Here is a 16,579-nt window from a genome sequence, read left to right as displayed (position 1 = left end):
GAAAGCCCTCGCGGGCCGCTTTAGCGGCCCGGCGCATCGCGCGGCATCTAGTATAGTATATATAGTCCGAAGTGTTTGTAAAAACGCGCTTTCGTTTTAGATATCACGTGCATGTGTGTGCACTGCATCATTCACGTCAACACCCATACAGCCGAAACACTCTCAAGAGTACAATACACTGATTTATAATCAAATTCAATAAACACATTAGTGTGTTTGATGTATTATAGTTTATTCTGGTACACAGTGATAGCATACAAGAATCTTTGAAACCAGTCACTTTAAGCAATTAATGAAATTATAAAAACAAATGCATCGTTTTTATAAACTCATTAATTATTTAAAGCGATTGGTGAGTCGCTTTACTTAAGCGTGAAATTATAATACGGACCTATATGTTAACACCATTATAATCTTTATATGGAGCAATAACTTTAATTGAAAAACAGGTAAACCGTTTATCTGATTTACAAAAATAACAAAACATAGTATGTACATAATAGTACCAACTGTATTGTGTATTCTGCGACGCGGTGTCCACACAAGTGCAAATTTTACTGAAGTACCGACCAGGTAACGCTAACCCGTGCGGTCATGCTAAAGCGTGCTTACATAGTCCCCATAAAACACACGCTTATAAACGGAAACTTACGCCAAAGCTTCGAATTCCGTTACAAAATACACACGCACACTTTTACAAAAGCGTAAGTGTCAATAAAATATGCAACTACTACATACTTTTGTTCAATAAAATATTATTCATTCCATGTTAGCAGTTTGCTCTTATTCAACCGTCCCTTAAGTACAATAATTTAATATAACGAGTTGCACCCGGCACGCGTTACAATGCTACTGAAAACCTGTGTCTCCAATCTTGGGCCAGGGTGGTGAATTACGATATAAAGCCTTCTTAGAGGAGGCCCGTGTCCAATAGTCGGATATAATACTTCAGAAACTGTTACCGACCTGCAACTCGCGAGTTTTGTCACAATCGGACAAATAATAATGGAATGCATACGGGAGAAACAAAAATACACAGAACAATGATAAATATTCGAGTAAAATTAACGAACATCAAAAAACAGTCTTTATTGTTCTTATTGGCACTTAAAATTAATAAAATTAAGCGAGATTAAATACTTGGCGGACTACGGAAGCATTTTTAATAATAACGAGGAAAAAATCGCTTATCGAATTGCGCTTGCGAGAAACATGAGAGCAAGGGTGATTCGTTACGAGATAAGTAAGCTCGTTCACGTTGATTTTTCCTGTTGTCACGCGCGAACGTTGGTCGGTTGCGAATCCAAGAAAAGTTTCAGCGTGTAAATTTTAAAGGCCAATAACAGAAGCTTCACATTAAAATACGACACTATAATAATTAGCAGAAATTATGCAGATATAAATTAAAAATCAGGTAAAATTTCATCTTAATATTCACGAGATTTACGTTTCCTCCCTACATTAATTGCATTTTCATTTTAATTAAATTATTATTACTTGAAGCTTCAAATTATTAATTGCAGCAAAATCAATGTCTAATCAATTGTGATTTAAAAATAGGTTCTTGTGGCAAATGAAATCGTTTAATGATCTCTTCTTCTTCAGCCTTTAGTCACGCACTGCTGAGTGTAGGCCTCCTCATTTGCACGCCATTTTTTTCGGTCTCGGGCCATTTGCATCCAGGTATTTTTTGGTTACCTTGACTATATCGTCCGTCTATCTAGCCTTCTGGTGGCCAACTCTTTTGGTACCGGTTCTCGGTCTCCATTCCAGCACTCTTCTGCTCCACCGGTCATCGGTTCTGCGGCTCATGTGACCACGCCACTTTCTTTGCGCAATGATTCGCCCCACTCCAGATAGTTTAGTGCGACTCCGGATGTCTGTATTTTTTATTCTGCCGCTCAGATTGCTATCAGATCAAAATAATCAGATCAGATTAATATAGCGCGTTACATTTTTCTTTGGGCTACCTGCAACTTTTAGATGCACAACTGTATAAGGGTCCAAGTTTCCGCACCGTATACCATAACTAGCTGAACACAATGCTCATAAGTCCTTCGTTTGAGAGAAAAGGCCTTATTATATCTGAAAATTTGGGACAACTTATCGAACGTCTCACAACCTGTGTCTAATGCGGCATTGCACTTCTTTAGATTGTCCGTCCTTCCCACATGTAATCAGGTGTCCCAAGTAGACATATTCGTCAATCCGCCGCTGACGTCAACAGTTTTGCCGTTTACCATGTGTGATGGGTTCCTTGCACATGATTTTTGTCTTTGTGGTGTTCATTGTTTGATCAACATTTATTGAGGCCAGGTAAAGTTCTTCCATCATATTTTGGAGTTCATCAGCAGTTTCGGCGAAAATGACAATATCGGCGCTCACCATTTATATTTATACCCCTATCGGCCCAGTCAAAGAGTTTAAATATATTAATGATTTTTACTTCTTATATTTGTGGTAAATATTATCTATACATGATTATGTATGACTTTCATGAGAATGCTATGGAATTGAAACTTGAAAAAAAAAATGGAAACTTGTGGATTAGAAAGAAAGAAGTGTTGCAACACTCAAACAAACCTTTTTAGGCTTAAGAGTGTCAAGAATGTAAAGTAATTGTAAGTATCATTGTTAAGATTAAGAAAAAAGGCGTTTATTTTGATGAATAATTTTATGGCAACGAGCTTAGTACAAAAGGTAAACGATTTTAGTTTTAGTTTGCATTTGGATGATTTCACCAGCTTTCTTAAAATATTAAAAATGAAACAAATAGACTATGTACCTATATCAGTGCTAATATTCCAAAAGGCTCTACCTTTCGCTCCCGGTTGTACAAAATTTAGTTGTAAAATTAAGCCCAAATTTTCCACGTTCCAGTCATGTCCAAAAAAATAAAACATTCAGTGAATATTTGAAATTCAAAGAATATTTTTTCCAATCACTTATCTAAGATACTCGATTACACAACACCTTTTTTCCTTTTTGTAGTGGCTACAATACAATACAATACAATTTTCATTCGATTATATTCGAATGACGGGTTCATTGGAAACTACTTAGTATGTATGTATGCCACTTGCTTGGAACGCTAGTTGAAAATACGTAGCCGTTAATGGGAAAGATGATCTCTATTCTAATATCGTTTTTGTCTATCGAAATCCCAAAACTTATTTAGAAGTTAGTTATATTAAGCCGCTCTTCCTCAGCAAAAGTAACCGTTGTGCGTGGTAATTTTGTCACCTGTTGTACAATTTTCCACAAAAAAATTTTAACCTTTTATCGATGTTAGCTTGTAGTCCACTACACAGATCGTTAATAACGGAAGAGACCGACGTCTCTGTAACCTGAAAAGACACATCTTACGTTTGGAAATTTCGAGGGTTCGAGGAAAACATCAACATCATCCGCGCGGTTTGAAAAGCTGACAAGGGTCGACGGGTCAACAAAAGACGGCTCGACATGTCGCAACGCATCGCCACGGGTATAACATGTTGATCTACGTCCAGGTGATATTGCAAAGAAATTGGTTTTCTTGAACGCACATTTGATAAATGGTGTTTAGTATTCCTTTGTAATTTCCGTCGAGAAATGTAAAAATGAACATTTATTTACATTAAGAGGTGTTACGGGAACATAATTTTGATAAATCGGAATCGCTTAGAGACCACCCACACTAGCGTCTTTCACGCGTTAGCGTCTTGTCAACGCACGCAAGCGTCGACACGATGTCCGCGCGGGCGGCGACGCCACGCCGGCGTGGCGTAGGTATGCCCGACGTTCGGCTTTAGAAGGTCTACTCCCATCTTCCGTCCGACCTCCGTCCGAAACAATTACTGTCAAATAAGTAATACTCATTGACCTACCAACAAATGGACGTCGGGTCTAATACAAAAACCACGAAAAAAATGTCCGAAGTTAACCTATACAAACGCAGCGACATGTAACGAAATATAAAAAAACAAAAACATTTAATTTAAATTGTAACGTCATTGCAGTACGACCTAGTTTTGCTTGCAACAATTTAAGGACCCAAAAACACCATATTTAGCTTCTACTGGAAATTTAACAAAATGCACCATATTTAGCTTCGAATGAAAATTACTTGAACACAAGAGTAATGGAGTAGCCTTTATCGTAAATATTAATTAATTTTTATATATATTATGTGCCAAGTTTGTGCAAATTCACTTAAAGAAATAATAAAGAGTTGGGCAGGTACAAACATACAAATATTACTACAAATGTGAAAGTTAGCGTGTACTATAAGAAATGTACTGATATTCCAACTAAATGTAAACTGTAATTCCGAAAACCGATTTAATTTAGTTTTGTAATCTTCCTAAAAAATACATTTGACATTTTATTTCGTTAGCTCGAATGAAACGTCATTAATAAAAAAATATTTTTTTAAATAAGATTAAAATCATAGCGACTCTATAGTTTCTTTGTTCTAAATATTTCAATCACTTGTGGTTCGAAGAATTGAAAATGACCAAAAACTTTATTTAAACTTCTTGAAATTGACGTAATGGGTCTCTTTCCATCTTTAGCGCATGCAATGTGTAGAAAAAGGACAGTTAGCTATTTGATTATTTTGTGTGCTTTTGTAATTTATATTTACGATTCATTTATATATAAATTAAATACGATAAAACTGTACAAAATAACACTTTTAAATGAGAACTACATATGATAACACAATATATTTGTTTAGTGAAAATATAATACAAAATCCTGTTTTTACACTTTACTGCGGTAATCTTTACATGTTATTTTTATATGGTACTGCATGATTGCCAACCGCGCTGTCACTGAACAAATGAAGACTGTTGCGCGATTGACGCTCTGTATTGACACTTTTTAGCGCGAACCCGATGCCCATTTATTGGTAGGTCAATGGTAATACTCGACTAAATCAAAAGGACCGCAGTAGACCCCCAGCAGTCGGCCATTGACGCCGCGCTGGCGATGTGCCGCCGCCGTGCGGACATCGTATCGACGCTGTACGTACGTTGGCTAAGACGCTGACGCTCAAAAGTCGCTAGTATAGGGGGTTCTCTTATATATATATATATCGTTACGGTACGATATAAAAGTAAATGGTATAAAACGGAACCTTAAAGCCTATGCACGCGGAGTATTTTATACGCGCCAAGGACGCGCGTTTACGCGCCGCAGATGGCCTGTAGTCGCGCGTATGTATCGCGCATTTTGATAAGAGACAGTTTCAATTTTGGTGTTGTTTGTTGATTTCGGTTAGTGAAATTAAATTGCAAGTGTAAACTCCAGCGGAGTATACAAGCTTCTTGCTTGCAACGTGATATTTGCGCGCGTTTGACTCGATTCACTACAGATGTCGCGCGTTCGTAAAATGCGCGTCGGCGGCGCGTATAAAATACGCCGTGGGCATAGGCTCTTACTATCCCTTAAAGTGGGTTTAAAAAAGCTTATCTACGTACTACTTACTTATATTCATTATTGAGTTTGGTATTTTAGTTCGTGTCTTCAGTTTTTTCGACAATTTATTGGGATAGTCATGGATAGACAAAAATACTACATTTGTTCTCTAGCTCTTTCAAATAGTTTTCCAGTCTTCAACGTCCAATATTGTAGGTAATGTTATTTCGGCTTCTCTGGAATAAAACCTTCCTTATATTTTACTCCGATTGAGAAAACGTTTGAGTCGCATTGATGAACTTCGCAGTACTTATGAAACCCTTAGAACAAATTATAAGTAATTAAATCACATCGAGGTTTTGGCGATTACCTGCTACACATTATAATGAAATTATTTCACACTATGGCTTTAACCATCTCTCAATAATGCTTAATGAGAGCTCGAAACCTTGTAATGTTTGAAAAAACAAGTATACGCAATTTTAGATTAAAAATTACGGTCAAATTGAAAACGTCCTCCTTTTTTAAAGTCGGTTAAAAATTGTTTTAACCGACTGTTTGCTTCGTACAAAGTCTGATATAACAAATTCCATGTTTTCGGAATCCGTTAAAAAGAAGTTTTAATATATTCAAATCCGTCCAAAAAGTTGATCAAAATCCACGCGAAACTAAGCAAAAAAAAACTGGCATTAATTACTCGCATAACTGCAGAAATATCCAGAGAAGGCGAGGAAGGAATGCGGGCTCATTGTCGGAAAAAGTTTACTTTCGCGCCTGTACCTGGGGGACTTTGCCTTTTATAATTAGTTTCGAGTTTTGGTCATTAAAACCGACGCAGTTCCGTAATTTTGGTATGTCCGGTTGAGGATCATTTGGAGATCATTCCAAGTTCATTTAAGACTAAACAAATATCGACATGATTTAAACCACTTCTTGTTTATCTCGAAACCAGGGTACGGATCGAAATGACAATGAAGAAATGACACGTGAAGTGGTCTGTGCGGCTCAATAGTTTCTCTTTGTCACAGTTTTACTGTTGAGAGGCACTCACTCGTCATCACATCTCCTATCATTCTTGTCACGGACGAAGAAGAGACCGTCACTCATATTGCTTTGGATTACATTTGTTCAGCCTGTTTTAATCTATGTCTCTGTCTAACAACAGTACGTCTCCCAAGTGGTCAATCGGACGATAGTGGCGTGGCCGGCGGCGACGGAGCCACCGGACAAGAACCCCGCGCCTGGCGTTTGCCTGCCCGTCATCGTTAACTTCTGCCACCAGCACCGCGTCTCATACAACTACACCATCTTTCCCAATTATATTGGGCATTTCGGACAGAGGGATGCTCAGCAGGTAAGATATGAAAATGTCTGTTATGCTCGATTAACCGAAAATCGTGGCTACATTTTTCTTATATTTCAGTCATTGACTTACAATTATATGGACGACGGGTCTAATACAAAAACCACGAAAAAAATGTCCCAAGTCAACCTATTTAAACGTAGTGACATGTAAAGGAATATGAATAAGCTAAAACGTTCAATTTAAGTTGTAATGTCATCGCAGTACTGTCTAATTTTGCTTGCTTCGCTGTCAGTCGAACAAACGAGGACTAAAGCGTGAATGACGCGCAGACCCGACGTCCATATAATTGTAAGTCAATGATTTCAGTTGTCATTTTTTGTCGTAATCTTGATTACAACAAAAATTCGTACACATAACATTTTTGTTATTATTATTACATAGCAAAACTCCAAACACTACAAGAATGTGACCATATCAAATTAGGAAGTTGGTTTGCAGTGTTTTTTCACTATTTAAATTTTGCCTTCACATAATTTGAGAAAGTGCTACCAAGCCAGATTTATTTTCAATATTATCATCATGAAGCCGCAAAGTGAAAGTATCAACAATTTACCGTTTCTCTAACGTGCCACCCCCATTATTTTCCCTAACTTTTTCTGTTAAAAAATATAATATTTGAACTTTTTTTGTTTGCATTTTTAATAAACTGTTTTATGAAACCTTGGTAAAATTTGTGACCAATTATGAGAGTAACCGTTCAGAGATTTATCGTCATCGTTTACACTTGAGCAGCTTCCGTCAAGGGCGAAACGACTGTTATTTCTTTGGACCATTACACGGGGATAATTAAAGAAATACTTTGGCATTTTGATTTAATTCAAACATGAATCACGCTAAATAACAACGACACATCGTGTGGTAAATAAAAAGAAAGTTTCGTTTAATTGGTTATATGTTATAACTAAATACAATTTTTATTAGCAGTAGAGCTCCTTGTGAAAGAATTCTTCCGGGGATGTACTGCCACCTTACCGATTTCTGCCGCCAAGCAGTAATAAATAAATAATAAAATAAAAAATAAAATTCATTTATTTCGGGCAGCAAAAACCCATATTATAGACAATACATTCACTACACATTACATTATTATTACCTGAAATTTAATGCAGGTAATAATAATGTAAATTAAAATTTACAAAATATTACAAAACACAAACTATCATTATAAAATTATTTAACTTATGAACTAAGTGTTTGAAACAACATGCAGGCGACAAGCTTGGTTCATATATGGACAGTCGAACCTGTCCGCAATCATGCGCATGATGGTGTTGGGGCTGACCCGTACCCTGCTCACCAGTGCCAATGCCCGTTTGCGCATGGTCGAGTAAAAACAGTCGACGTGAGCCGCTGCGAACATGCCCGAGGCGCTGCAGTATCGGGGCAGCCCCATCAACACCCTAAACGCATTATTGTATTGGACACGGAGGGCCCTATATGTCTTCTGAGAGTACGTCTCCCACAGGCTGCATGTGTAGAAGGAAGTGCAAAATGCCCTGAACAATGCAACATTCACTTCTACGGAACTACGAACAAACCTGCGGGCGATCATGTTGGCTCTGACCGATAAAGCCCTCCGTTCCCTCTCAATGTCCATATCATCCTTCAGATCACTGGTGACCCAGTGACCGAGATACTTAAATTTCTCGACTCTGTCAAGTAATGTCAGCATTACTGCGTTCCTGTTTTAAAGAGTGAGAGTGTTAGGCACATGGGACTTGTCAACTTATGTCTCAGGGTAACGGGCGCAGTGGCAGTGCCACTCAGATCTTTGCGATTTAAAGCTCTGAGTGGCACTGCAACAGTACAACAGGTGTGTGCTTACCATCAGGCGCATGGCTTGTTCGTCCCATCACTAAATATTATGAAAAAAAGGTTTTTTTTATTAAAAAAACCGACTTAAAAAGTTTGCTTATTGGCTTTTGTATTGGAATCGCATCTATTTGTCCAGTTTTATTGCCATCGGTTAACAGAAAGTCCGCGAAAGCGGGTCCATCCCCTTAGTTTGCCACCCCTGGAGGTGAAATATTTTCTTCTAATTCAAATGGGACCAATACTGACATACCCTCTTTCAAAATCTGTTCACGAATGTCAGAGTAATCACATAACACACACACACACACACACACACACACACACACACACACACACACACTCACACAAAAATACAGTCGAATTCAGAACCTCCTCATTACTCTCTTTCTCTACCTTGCGTGCTTCAACTTGACATTTTAACTACCTCCTAACATTTGAACACAAAACACAAATACAAAATACTTCTCTACCATATGGACCAAACCCGGGAATGACAGGACCACGCCACCTTAAAAGTTGAAGTGCCTCTCAATGCTGGTCTCTCACCCTGAGACATAAAGTTGACAAGTCTCATGTGCATGTAGTTTCACGAGCACACTTACCCGTCTGAGCCAGAGTACAATATAAAGTTAGGCTGTATTTTCCTGGACGAACTATTTAGAAAGAGAAACTTTACCGCTGCCGCTGAAACCATGCAAAGTAGAACAAGATTATTTTGCCAAACAAACCAACGTTTCGGGCCCTTTACAGGTCCCATGGTCACGGTTGACCGAGGTGGTACAATCATCAACCGGTTATATATGTAGTTGGTTTGCTTGAAAAAACAAATATACGCGATTTAAATCCGGAAAAATAGTTTCATTTCCTATATGTAACAATCGCGAAAACCTAAGAACTCCATAGAACATTTTGGTCCAACCGAGCAAGATTTGTAATTTATATGAGATTAGAGTTAAAACCTTGATTTGGTGTTAACGTTGGGTATGCCCGATCAACTAGCAGCGGCACCCCGTGCCGTTGTGAAGGCGAATCGTTAAAAAATCATTACCATCGGCGAGTACTGCGCCGACTGCGGTGGTTCTAATCACTCATCAATTTTTATAAGTCATTACTGGCCTTCTAATGGGCTATGGGGCTCCGAACCGTTTCAACCTATAACATCGTTTTAGAGATGTTTTTCAGAATGTTACATGTTATATTATAAAGATGAGTTGAATTTCCGTTGTCCGTATTTCTAGTTTATTCAGTCTCAAATCACCAATCCAAATCACATTCCCACAGCTTCAGTGATACCTTTCCTTAGCATTGCGTCGGTTTCTGTAGGTAAACGTAAACAGATCGCCGTTCTGTACACTAAATATTTCAAATGTACCAATAACCCAGAGACGAACAGAATACCTAATTACATTAAAACGCCTACGTGCCCGCGCATCTGACGAACAGATTAGCGTGGAGGTATAAGCATTGGGTTCACAAATTAATTGCCTCCACGTTCCTTTTCATCATATTACTTGCCCCTTCTCTAAATGTTCAACAAATTGATGTTTACCCGCAGTATATTACACATTTGTACATAAAAATATATCTATTAATTTCTATGGTTTCTCTTTTTCAAGACTCCCTTTTTATAACAGCCAATAAAAAATCAAATACAATGTTTTTTTACGGCGCATCTAGTCCGTATAACACATTTGATTCTTACGAATGTAGGAGTAGGAAATGTAATATTTTTTTATCTCTTAAGTTTATTAGTTAGTATATTGTAAGCTATAAACTTTAGTCAAAGGGGACATGATTCGTTGAGCATCACTTGTCTTGTACAAGTTTGTTATTTGACGCTTCGCCCGCCATTGTTGCGGTGATAAAGATTAATCTCACGCAGCTGCTTAAATTCGTTGAAAACCGCTAAAAGCTCCTGAAAGCTAGATAATGACTATTGACACAAGTAAATTCATACTCGCTTGGCTAAAGCTGAAACGTTAATGTGAACTGAATACCAGTTTTCAGGATTGTTCTTTGGCTGCTAGGCAAATATAATCGCTTTCAGTACTAATGGACGTGAAGTGGTAGTTTTGGCATTACAGAACATGAAATTTTCAAACAAATTATATGAAATAAAGGGGCAGTCAAAGTAGTTGCTGGAATTAATCTATAGTTTTTATTTGCTCATTCTATTCATTGATCTTGCTTTCAAATTTTTATATACAGCTTATAATAAAGACGTAGAACAAAGTCTTATGTGACAGCTAGTCGCTCTCTGGTTGTAGTTAAAGCAGTGAAAATTGGTTCTGTAACAGGTAACTGTTTTAAAAAATGTTGTTCAAGTAAAACGTATTTAACCTACCAAGAAGGTTTAAAAAACACTTGACAACGACCTTCAAACCGCTTGTAGAGAAATAATAGTTAAGTACACAAGATCTTTCATTGACTTGCCTCTCTTAAGAAGCAGATCGAAAGTAACCACGTGGATATCCGTAATACAATTGACAAACGGAGTTGTACGAGTATAAACTATACAACGAATAGTTATCAAAAATGTTTTAAATTTGTCCTTGCTTTACCAGGACCTGGAGATCTACGACGCAGTGGTTGACGTGCGCTGCTACGAGCTGACAGCGCTTTTCCTCTGCTCGCTGTTCGTCCCCAAGTGCGGCCCGCTGGGGCACATGGTGCGCCCCTGCAAGAGTCTTTGCCAAGGTAAAACAAAAAAGCATCTATAACCATGTCAAAGAAATGCAACAATAATTGTAACTTATTTATTAAAAAAATCGATCTCAAAAGTTCGTGAATTTACACCTATTTGCCAAGTTTTACTGCAATCGGCTACCAGAAAGTGCGCGAACCCGGATTCATCCCCAGTTTGCTACCCCTAGAGGTAAACGGAGGTACCTTCTTTCCAACAAAAAAAAATCATCATAATCTATTCACAAATGCCATATAATAGCGAAAAAAGTACACACAAAAATATACAGCCCAACTGAGAACCTCCTTTTTTTGAAGTCGGTTACAAAATAAGTTATGATTAGACATGGATATATAGACAACTGTGCTTGTAACCATACCAACCCGTCCCAAACAAGGGAATTCCCTGCTCTCTGAGTACCCAAGCAACGAAACTCACTCCAGGGCACAACTCTAAACACCCAGACCTGAACTAATTTTGAAAACTTCGTTTTTCAAATTCAACTCACCCATATCTACGGCCCACAAAATCGTTAGGCCATTGAGATCGCCAAAACTTAGTTTAAACATTAAATTAAAATTAAATTATTGATTTCTAGTAATCACTGACTGTAGCTTGTGTGATTTTATATTGTTATAACGCATTAGCAATCATTATGCTGTCTTAGGGTCGTATTCCAGAACTCTACTCAATACTCAAGTCAGGACTTGAGTGTTGCAGTGAGCACTGAAAATCATACTCAAGTCCTTGCCATTAGGGTCGTATTTCCAGTGCTTGAAATCATATTCAAGTCTGCTCAATTCCTGATTTGAGCATTGAGTAGAGTTCTGGAATACGACCCTAAAGGTCGTATTCAGTCATTTAAACCATAATCAGGATTTGAGTATGGTTTAAAGCGCTCGAAATCATACTCAAGTCCCTGCCATTAGGGTCGTATTTCCAGTGCTTGTGTTTCAAGTGCAATCCTGACTTGAGCATTGAGTAGAGTTCTAGAATACGACTCTTAGACTGAGATTTGTATAACAATCGCTAGTTGAATGAACTTTGAGTTCACTTCGTAATTTCTTGCTTCAACATTGGCAAAGTTCGTCTTGTAAATACGAAAAATGTGCTTAGCTCGCCATTTTTACTTAGTCCAAGTCAAAGTTCGGTTCATAAATCTCAGGTTTGATGTAGGCTGTAGTATAATAACAATAACGCACACACTCATAGCCACGCACTAGGGAAACCCTGTGTCGCGAGTGCCATGGACACACACAAAGGTAGACAACCACAAATTACACTTACGTACATAATAGGGTTAAAAATACACTGACAGAGAATAGTGGTTTATGTTATTGTTACATAATAAAAGGCATTAAAATACGAGTGTGGGTTTATGAACGGAGTTGTACGAGTATAAACTATACAACGAATAGTTATCAAAAATGTTTTAAATTTGTCCTTGCTTTAAGGAGCGAGACAAGCGAATTTCATAAAAACATCACACGAGCGTTTTAATGCCTGATTATGTACAGATGCATACACTGCTTTATCTATACACATATTATAAGCTCTCTATGATGTGTTCAGGAACCGCAAGTTACGACTGGCGAAATGGCGGCAAATAAAAACTTTTCTCGCGCATCTCACGCAACCATAGTTTTTATTTAATTCATAGACAAAATAGAGTCGGCCCCAACTATCATATATCGTTCGATATCAAGTAACACGTGAAATTTGTAAAAATTGTTTGGCATTCCGAATAAAACTTCATCTCGACCATTGACTTACAATTATATGGACGTCGGGTCCGCGCTAAAAAGTGTCCGCACTTGTAAGGCGCTAAAATCGTATACAGAGCGCCAAACTCCGCTTTAGTCTTCATTTGTTCGACTGACAGCGCGATACTGCGATGACATTACAATTTAAATTTCGAATTGGTTGACTTGGGACATTTTTTTCGTGGTTTTTGTATTAGACCCGTCGTCCATTTATTTGTAAGTCAATGACCTCGACTGATATTAGAATTGACGTCGAATGAAATTGTTTTGTTTTTCAGAGATGCTCGAAATTTGAGTGTCATAATGAAATCGAATTCGATGATAGTAAGAAGCAATAATAATATTTTCACACACAAGAAATTTGTTCTAACAAAACAGTTTATCTTTATGCTGGTTGTAATTTGCGGTTTTTGAACACATTATAGAGTGTTTATACACTCTAAATGTGTTATGTATCTACACATATATCATTTATATGATATATGTGTAGATAAAAGTGTTTTTCTACTCCACTCTAATCTGTCAATTATAATTTCTAAAACCATATCCTACAGGCGCTCTTTTTAGTTCTGAATCAAAATTCTATTGTCTATGATACTCGCCACTAAGCTGAAAATTTTCATTAAAGTTCTGTACACAGAACTACTACACAGAGTACTAAAGTACTGTACATGGAATAATAATGAGTTTCAAAAAAAGAACGTTGTATTTTTGCTAATTAAAATGTCAATTAGGACGCTACTTAAACGCTATACTGTCTCCTGATTGGTTAAATTGGCCTAAAAGTCTTACAACCAGGCCATAAATCTTTGTAAAAAAAATGATTGGTTGAATTTGCGGTACTTGACCACTTCGCTCGTATCTCTTTGGTTTTTTGTTTTGTAGCGTTTATTTGGCTTGCGTTTAACCATATGAAGAGGCTGTATGGTGGAACCTTTGCATATCCTAATAAATGGGTAAAAAATTAATGAAAAAAAAAATTGCGTTTATTCTTTAGTAAAATATATATTAAATATTGGTTGTTTAATTATTTTATTCAGTCGTAGAAAAGTATTGTATGCAATCATAACATAATACTTAAACATAATAAACTTGGCAAAGCCTCGTGTCGTAAACACGGTACTCGATTTTACGAACCCTTATTATGCAACGATTGTATAAAATACTATTGTATCGTATTGAAAAGCGCGCGCCGTTGGCTCGCGGACGCGTTCCTCGTTATTTTATCGCACACGTTATTCGCCTCGCTGGCGGTTAACGCGTTCAATGGAAACAGGTGGTAATTAACTTGTTGACTCTTTTAATTTCGGACATCAATGTGACAAATATTGTTTTAACCAATTTTATTATCCGGAACCAAATTTTAATCACTCGTGCATCAATACAGCGTTGAGTTTTCTGAGTGACGAGCGATTGTCGTCGAATTTTTTTCTATATGTTTACTGGCTCCTTGGCCGAACGTTTACCTTGCTGGTCTGCCACGCAGAGGTGGCCGGGTTCGATTCCCGGGCCGGAAGAAATATTTATATGGCCTACATTTATTTCTCCCGTGAGTTTGGATTTAATTTGTTATCTATTTGTGTGACCACGCCACTCGCGAACCGGGTTTCCCTAGTATGAGGCTATGAGTGTGTGCATTATTATCATTATCGTCTGGTTTTGCTTTCCTTTTCTCTGCCTCTTTTATAAGCGCAAACATAGAAAATACTGGCCTAGGAACCTATAAATAAGTGTTATCAATTTACGATAACATAAACAATGACGCTATTACTTTACTTCGAGAACAATATGTAAGGCGTTCGATGTGTGATCCAGGACACGTCCTTGGACATTCTCATTAACAAAGTTTTATTTCAGAAACGATGCGTCGCTGCGGTTTCTTCCTTGAGGTTTTCGGCTTATCAATGCCGGACTACTTGCAATGTGATATTTTCCCTGAGTCCATGGACACTGATGTCTGCCTCGGCAACCGCGAGGTGAAGGAAGTACGCTTCAGAGCATCCAAAGCAGGTGAGATCTCTCTTTAAGTTTCTTTTACGCCACGAACTATTTGGCAAATGCTTCAAATGAAGTCAAATATCAATGACTGACGTCTTCACTGCAACGTGTGATTGTCCTCTACCAGTATGTCCGAACGGGTTTCAATGTGACGTGAACCGCTGTATCCCGCACGACTGGCGCTGCGACGGACACGTCGACTGCGCAGATCGTTCCGACGAGCTCAACTGCCGCGTGTGCAAGCGCAGCGGGGACGTGCACTGCGGGAATCAACAGTGCATCTCGCAAGCGCACATTTGTGACGGAAAGAGGGACTGTCTATGGGGACAGGACGAGAGGAATTGCTGTAAGTTGCCAATATGATATATTACATCAAGTTTATTGTGAACAGGGGCTATTTATATACTTTAGTTATATTTAATCGCAGAGTTATAACGAAAAAACACCGACGACATTTCTACGTATGGATTTATCACTAAGCCGCTTGCTTTGTATCATAGGTACGCCTTCGTCGATATAGCTGATTGTTCACATTGTCCAAAAAGAAGTAAATAGTAGCATTGACGTGTTCTTGAGAATTCATGAGAAGTGTGGGTGTAAATTCATACTAAGTGCCATTCCCTTACTGCTCTATCCTAGGCATCCCTCGTAGTAAGTATATACATAACATAAATTCGCACATTCATAATTTGACTTGCCGTCATAGTGACGTTATATTTTGTTTAGACGTTAATAAGTTCGCAAGGAACTTCAAACTTTATGAGGATAATTTACTTTTACCCATAAGGTATCTGAGACATATAGCTAGTTTGCTATCTTTTAATATTAAGGACGCTGTTATAGAAGATATAACACAGTCCCACGACAATGCTCCTACTTTAAGTAGCAACAGTATACTTTTTACTAACCATAATTTAAACTAAAAAACACGACAACAGAAAAGTCTAATCGTTTCCATGTAGTACATCAAAATATTCAAGGCTTTTCTGGCGAAACATTAGAAATAAGTCTTTTTTTGCACGATATTTCCGTTGACGTGTTTTGTGTTACAGAACACTGGCTCAAAGACTACGAAGCAATTAACAACATAGAAAATTATGTAATAGTCAGTTCGTTCATAAGAAAGAGCTTAAGTAGAGGCGGATCCATGATTATTATTAAACGTAACTTAAAATTTAAAGAGCGTAAGGATATCACAGATCTTTGTACTGAACGAACTATTGAGATTTCATGTGTGGAATTGGATCAGTTTGTCGTCTTATGTGTATACAGGCCCCCTCTGCTAATTTTAACGAGTTTGAAGTAATTATGGAAGACAGTTTAAGGCGGATTTTTCCAACCAAAAAAAAACGTGGTAATATGTGGAGATTTCAATGTAAACCTGTTGGAAAACTGTTCTACTTCTGTAAGACTCATTAATTTATTTAAAAGTTTGAACTTGATTAATCTTTTCTTAGAACCAACGCGCATCACTGCCTCCTCTTCTACTTGTATTGATAACATCTTTTGTAACACAGACGCAGTGTCTAAATCAATAATAAATTGCTTAAGATC

General features: G+C 37.7%; 1 protein-coding gene across 1 annotated transcript in view; it reads left to right on the top strand.

Annotated features, from left to right (window-relative positions):
- Window positions 1–15,388, top strand: part of LOC113228737 — a 114,857-nt gene extending 99,469 nt beyond the window's left edge. Inside the window, exons 8-12 of the mRNA XM_026462100.1 lie at window positions 6,566–6,754; window positions 7,977–8,216; window positions 11,146–11,278; window positions 14,885–15,037; window positions 15,153–15,388. Of these exons, the coding sequence (XP_026317885.1) occupies window positions 6,566–6,754; window positions 7,977–8,216; window positions 11,146–11,278; window positions 14,885–15,037; window positions 15,153–15,388 (951 nt within the window). The remainder of the gene's footprint in view (window positions 1–6,565; window positions 6,755–7,976; window positions 8,217–11,145; window positions 11,279–14,884; window positions 15,038–15,152) is intronic.
- The last annotated feature ends 1,191 nt before the right edge of the window (window positions 15,389–16,579 follow it).

The sequence above is a fragment of the Hyposmocoma kahamanoa genome, unplaced genomic scaffold, assembly GCF_003589595.1.
Source record: "Hyposmocoma kahamanoa isolate Upper Pololo Valley unplaced genomic scaffold, ASM358959v1 239, whole genome shotgun sequence".
Taxonomy (NCBI): Eukaryota; Metazoa; Arthropoda; class Insecta; order Lepidoptera; family Cosmopterigidae; genus Hyposmocoma; species Hyposmocoma kahamanoa.
The sequence above is the reverse complement of the archived record's forward strand: the minus strand, read 5'-3'. Positions and strand labels throughout refer to the sequence as shown.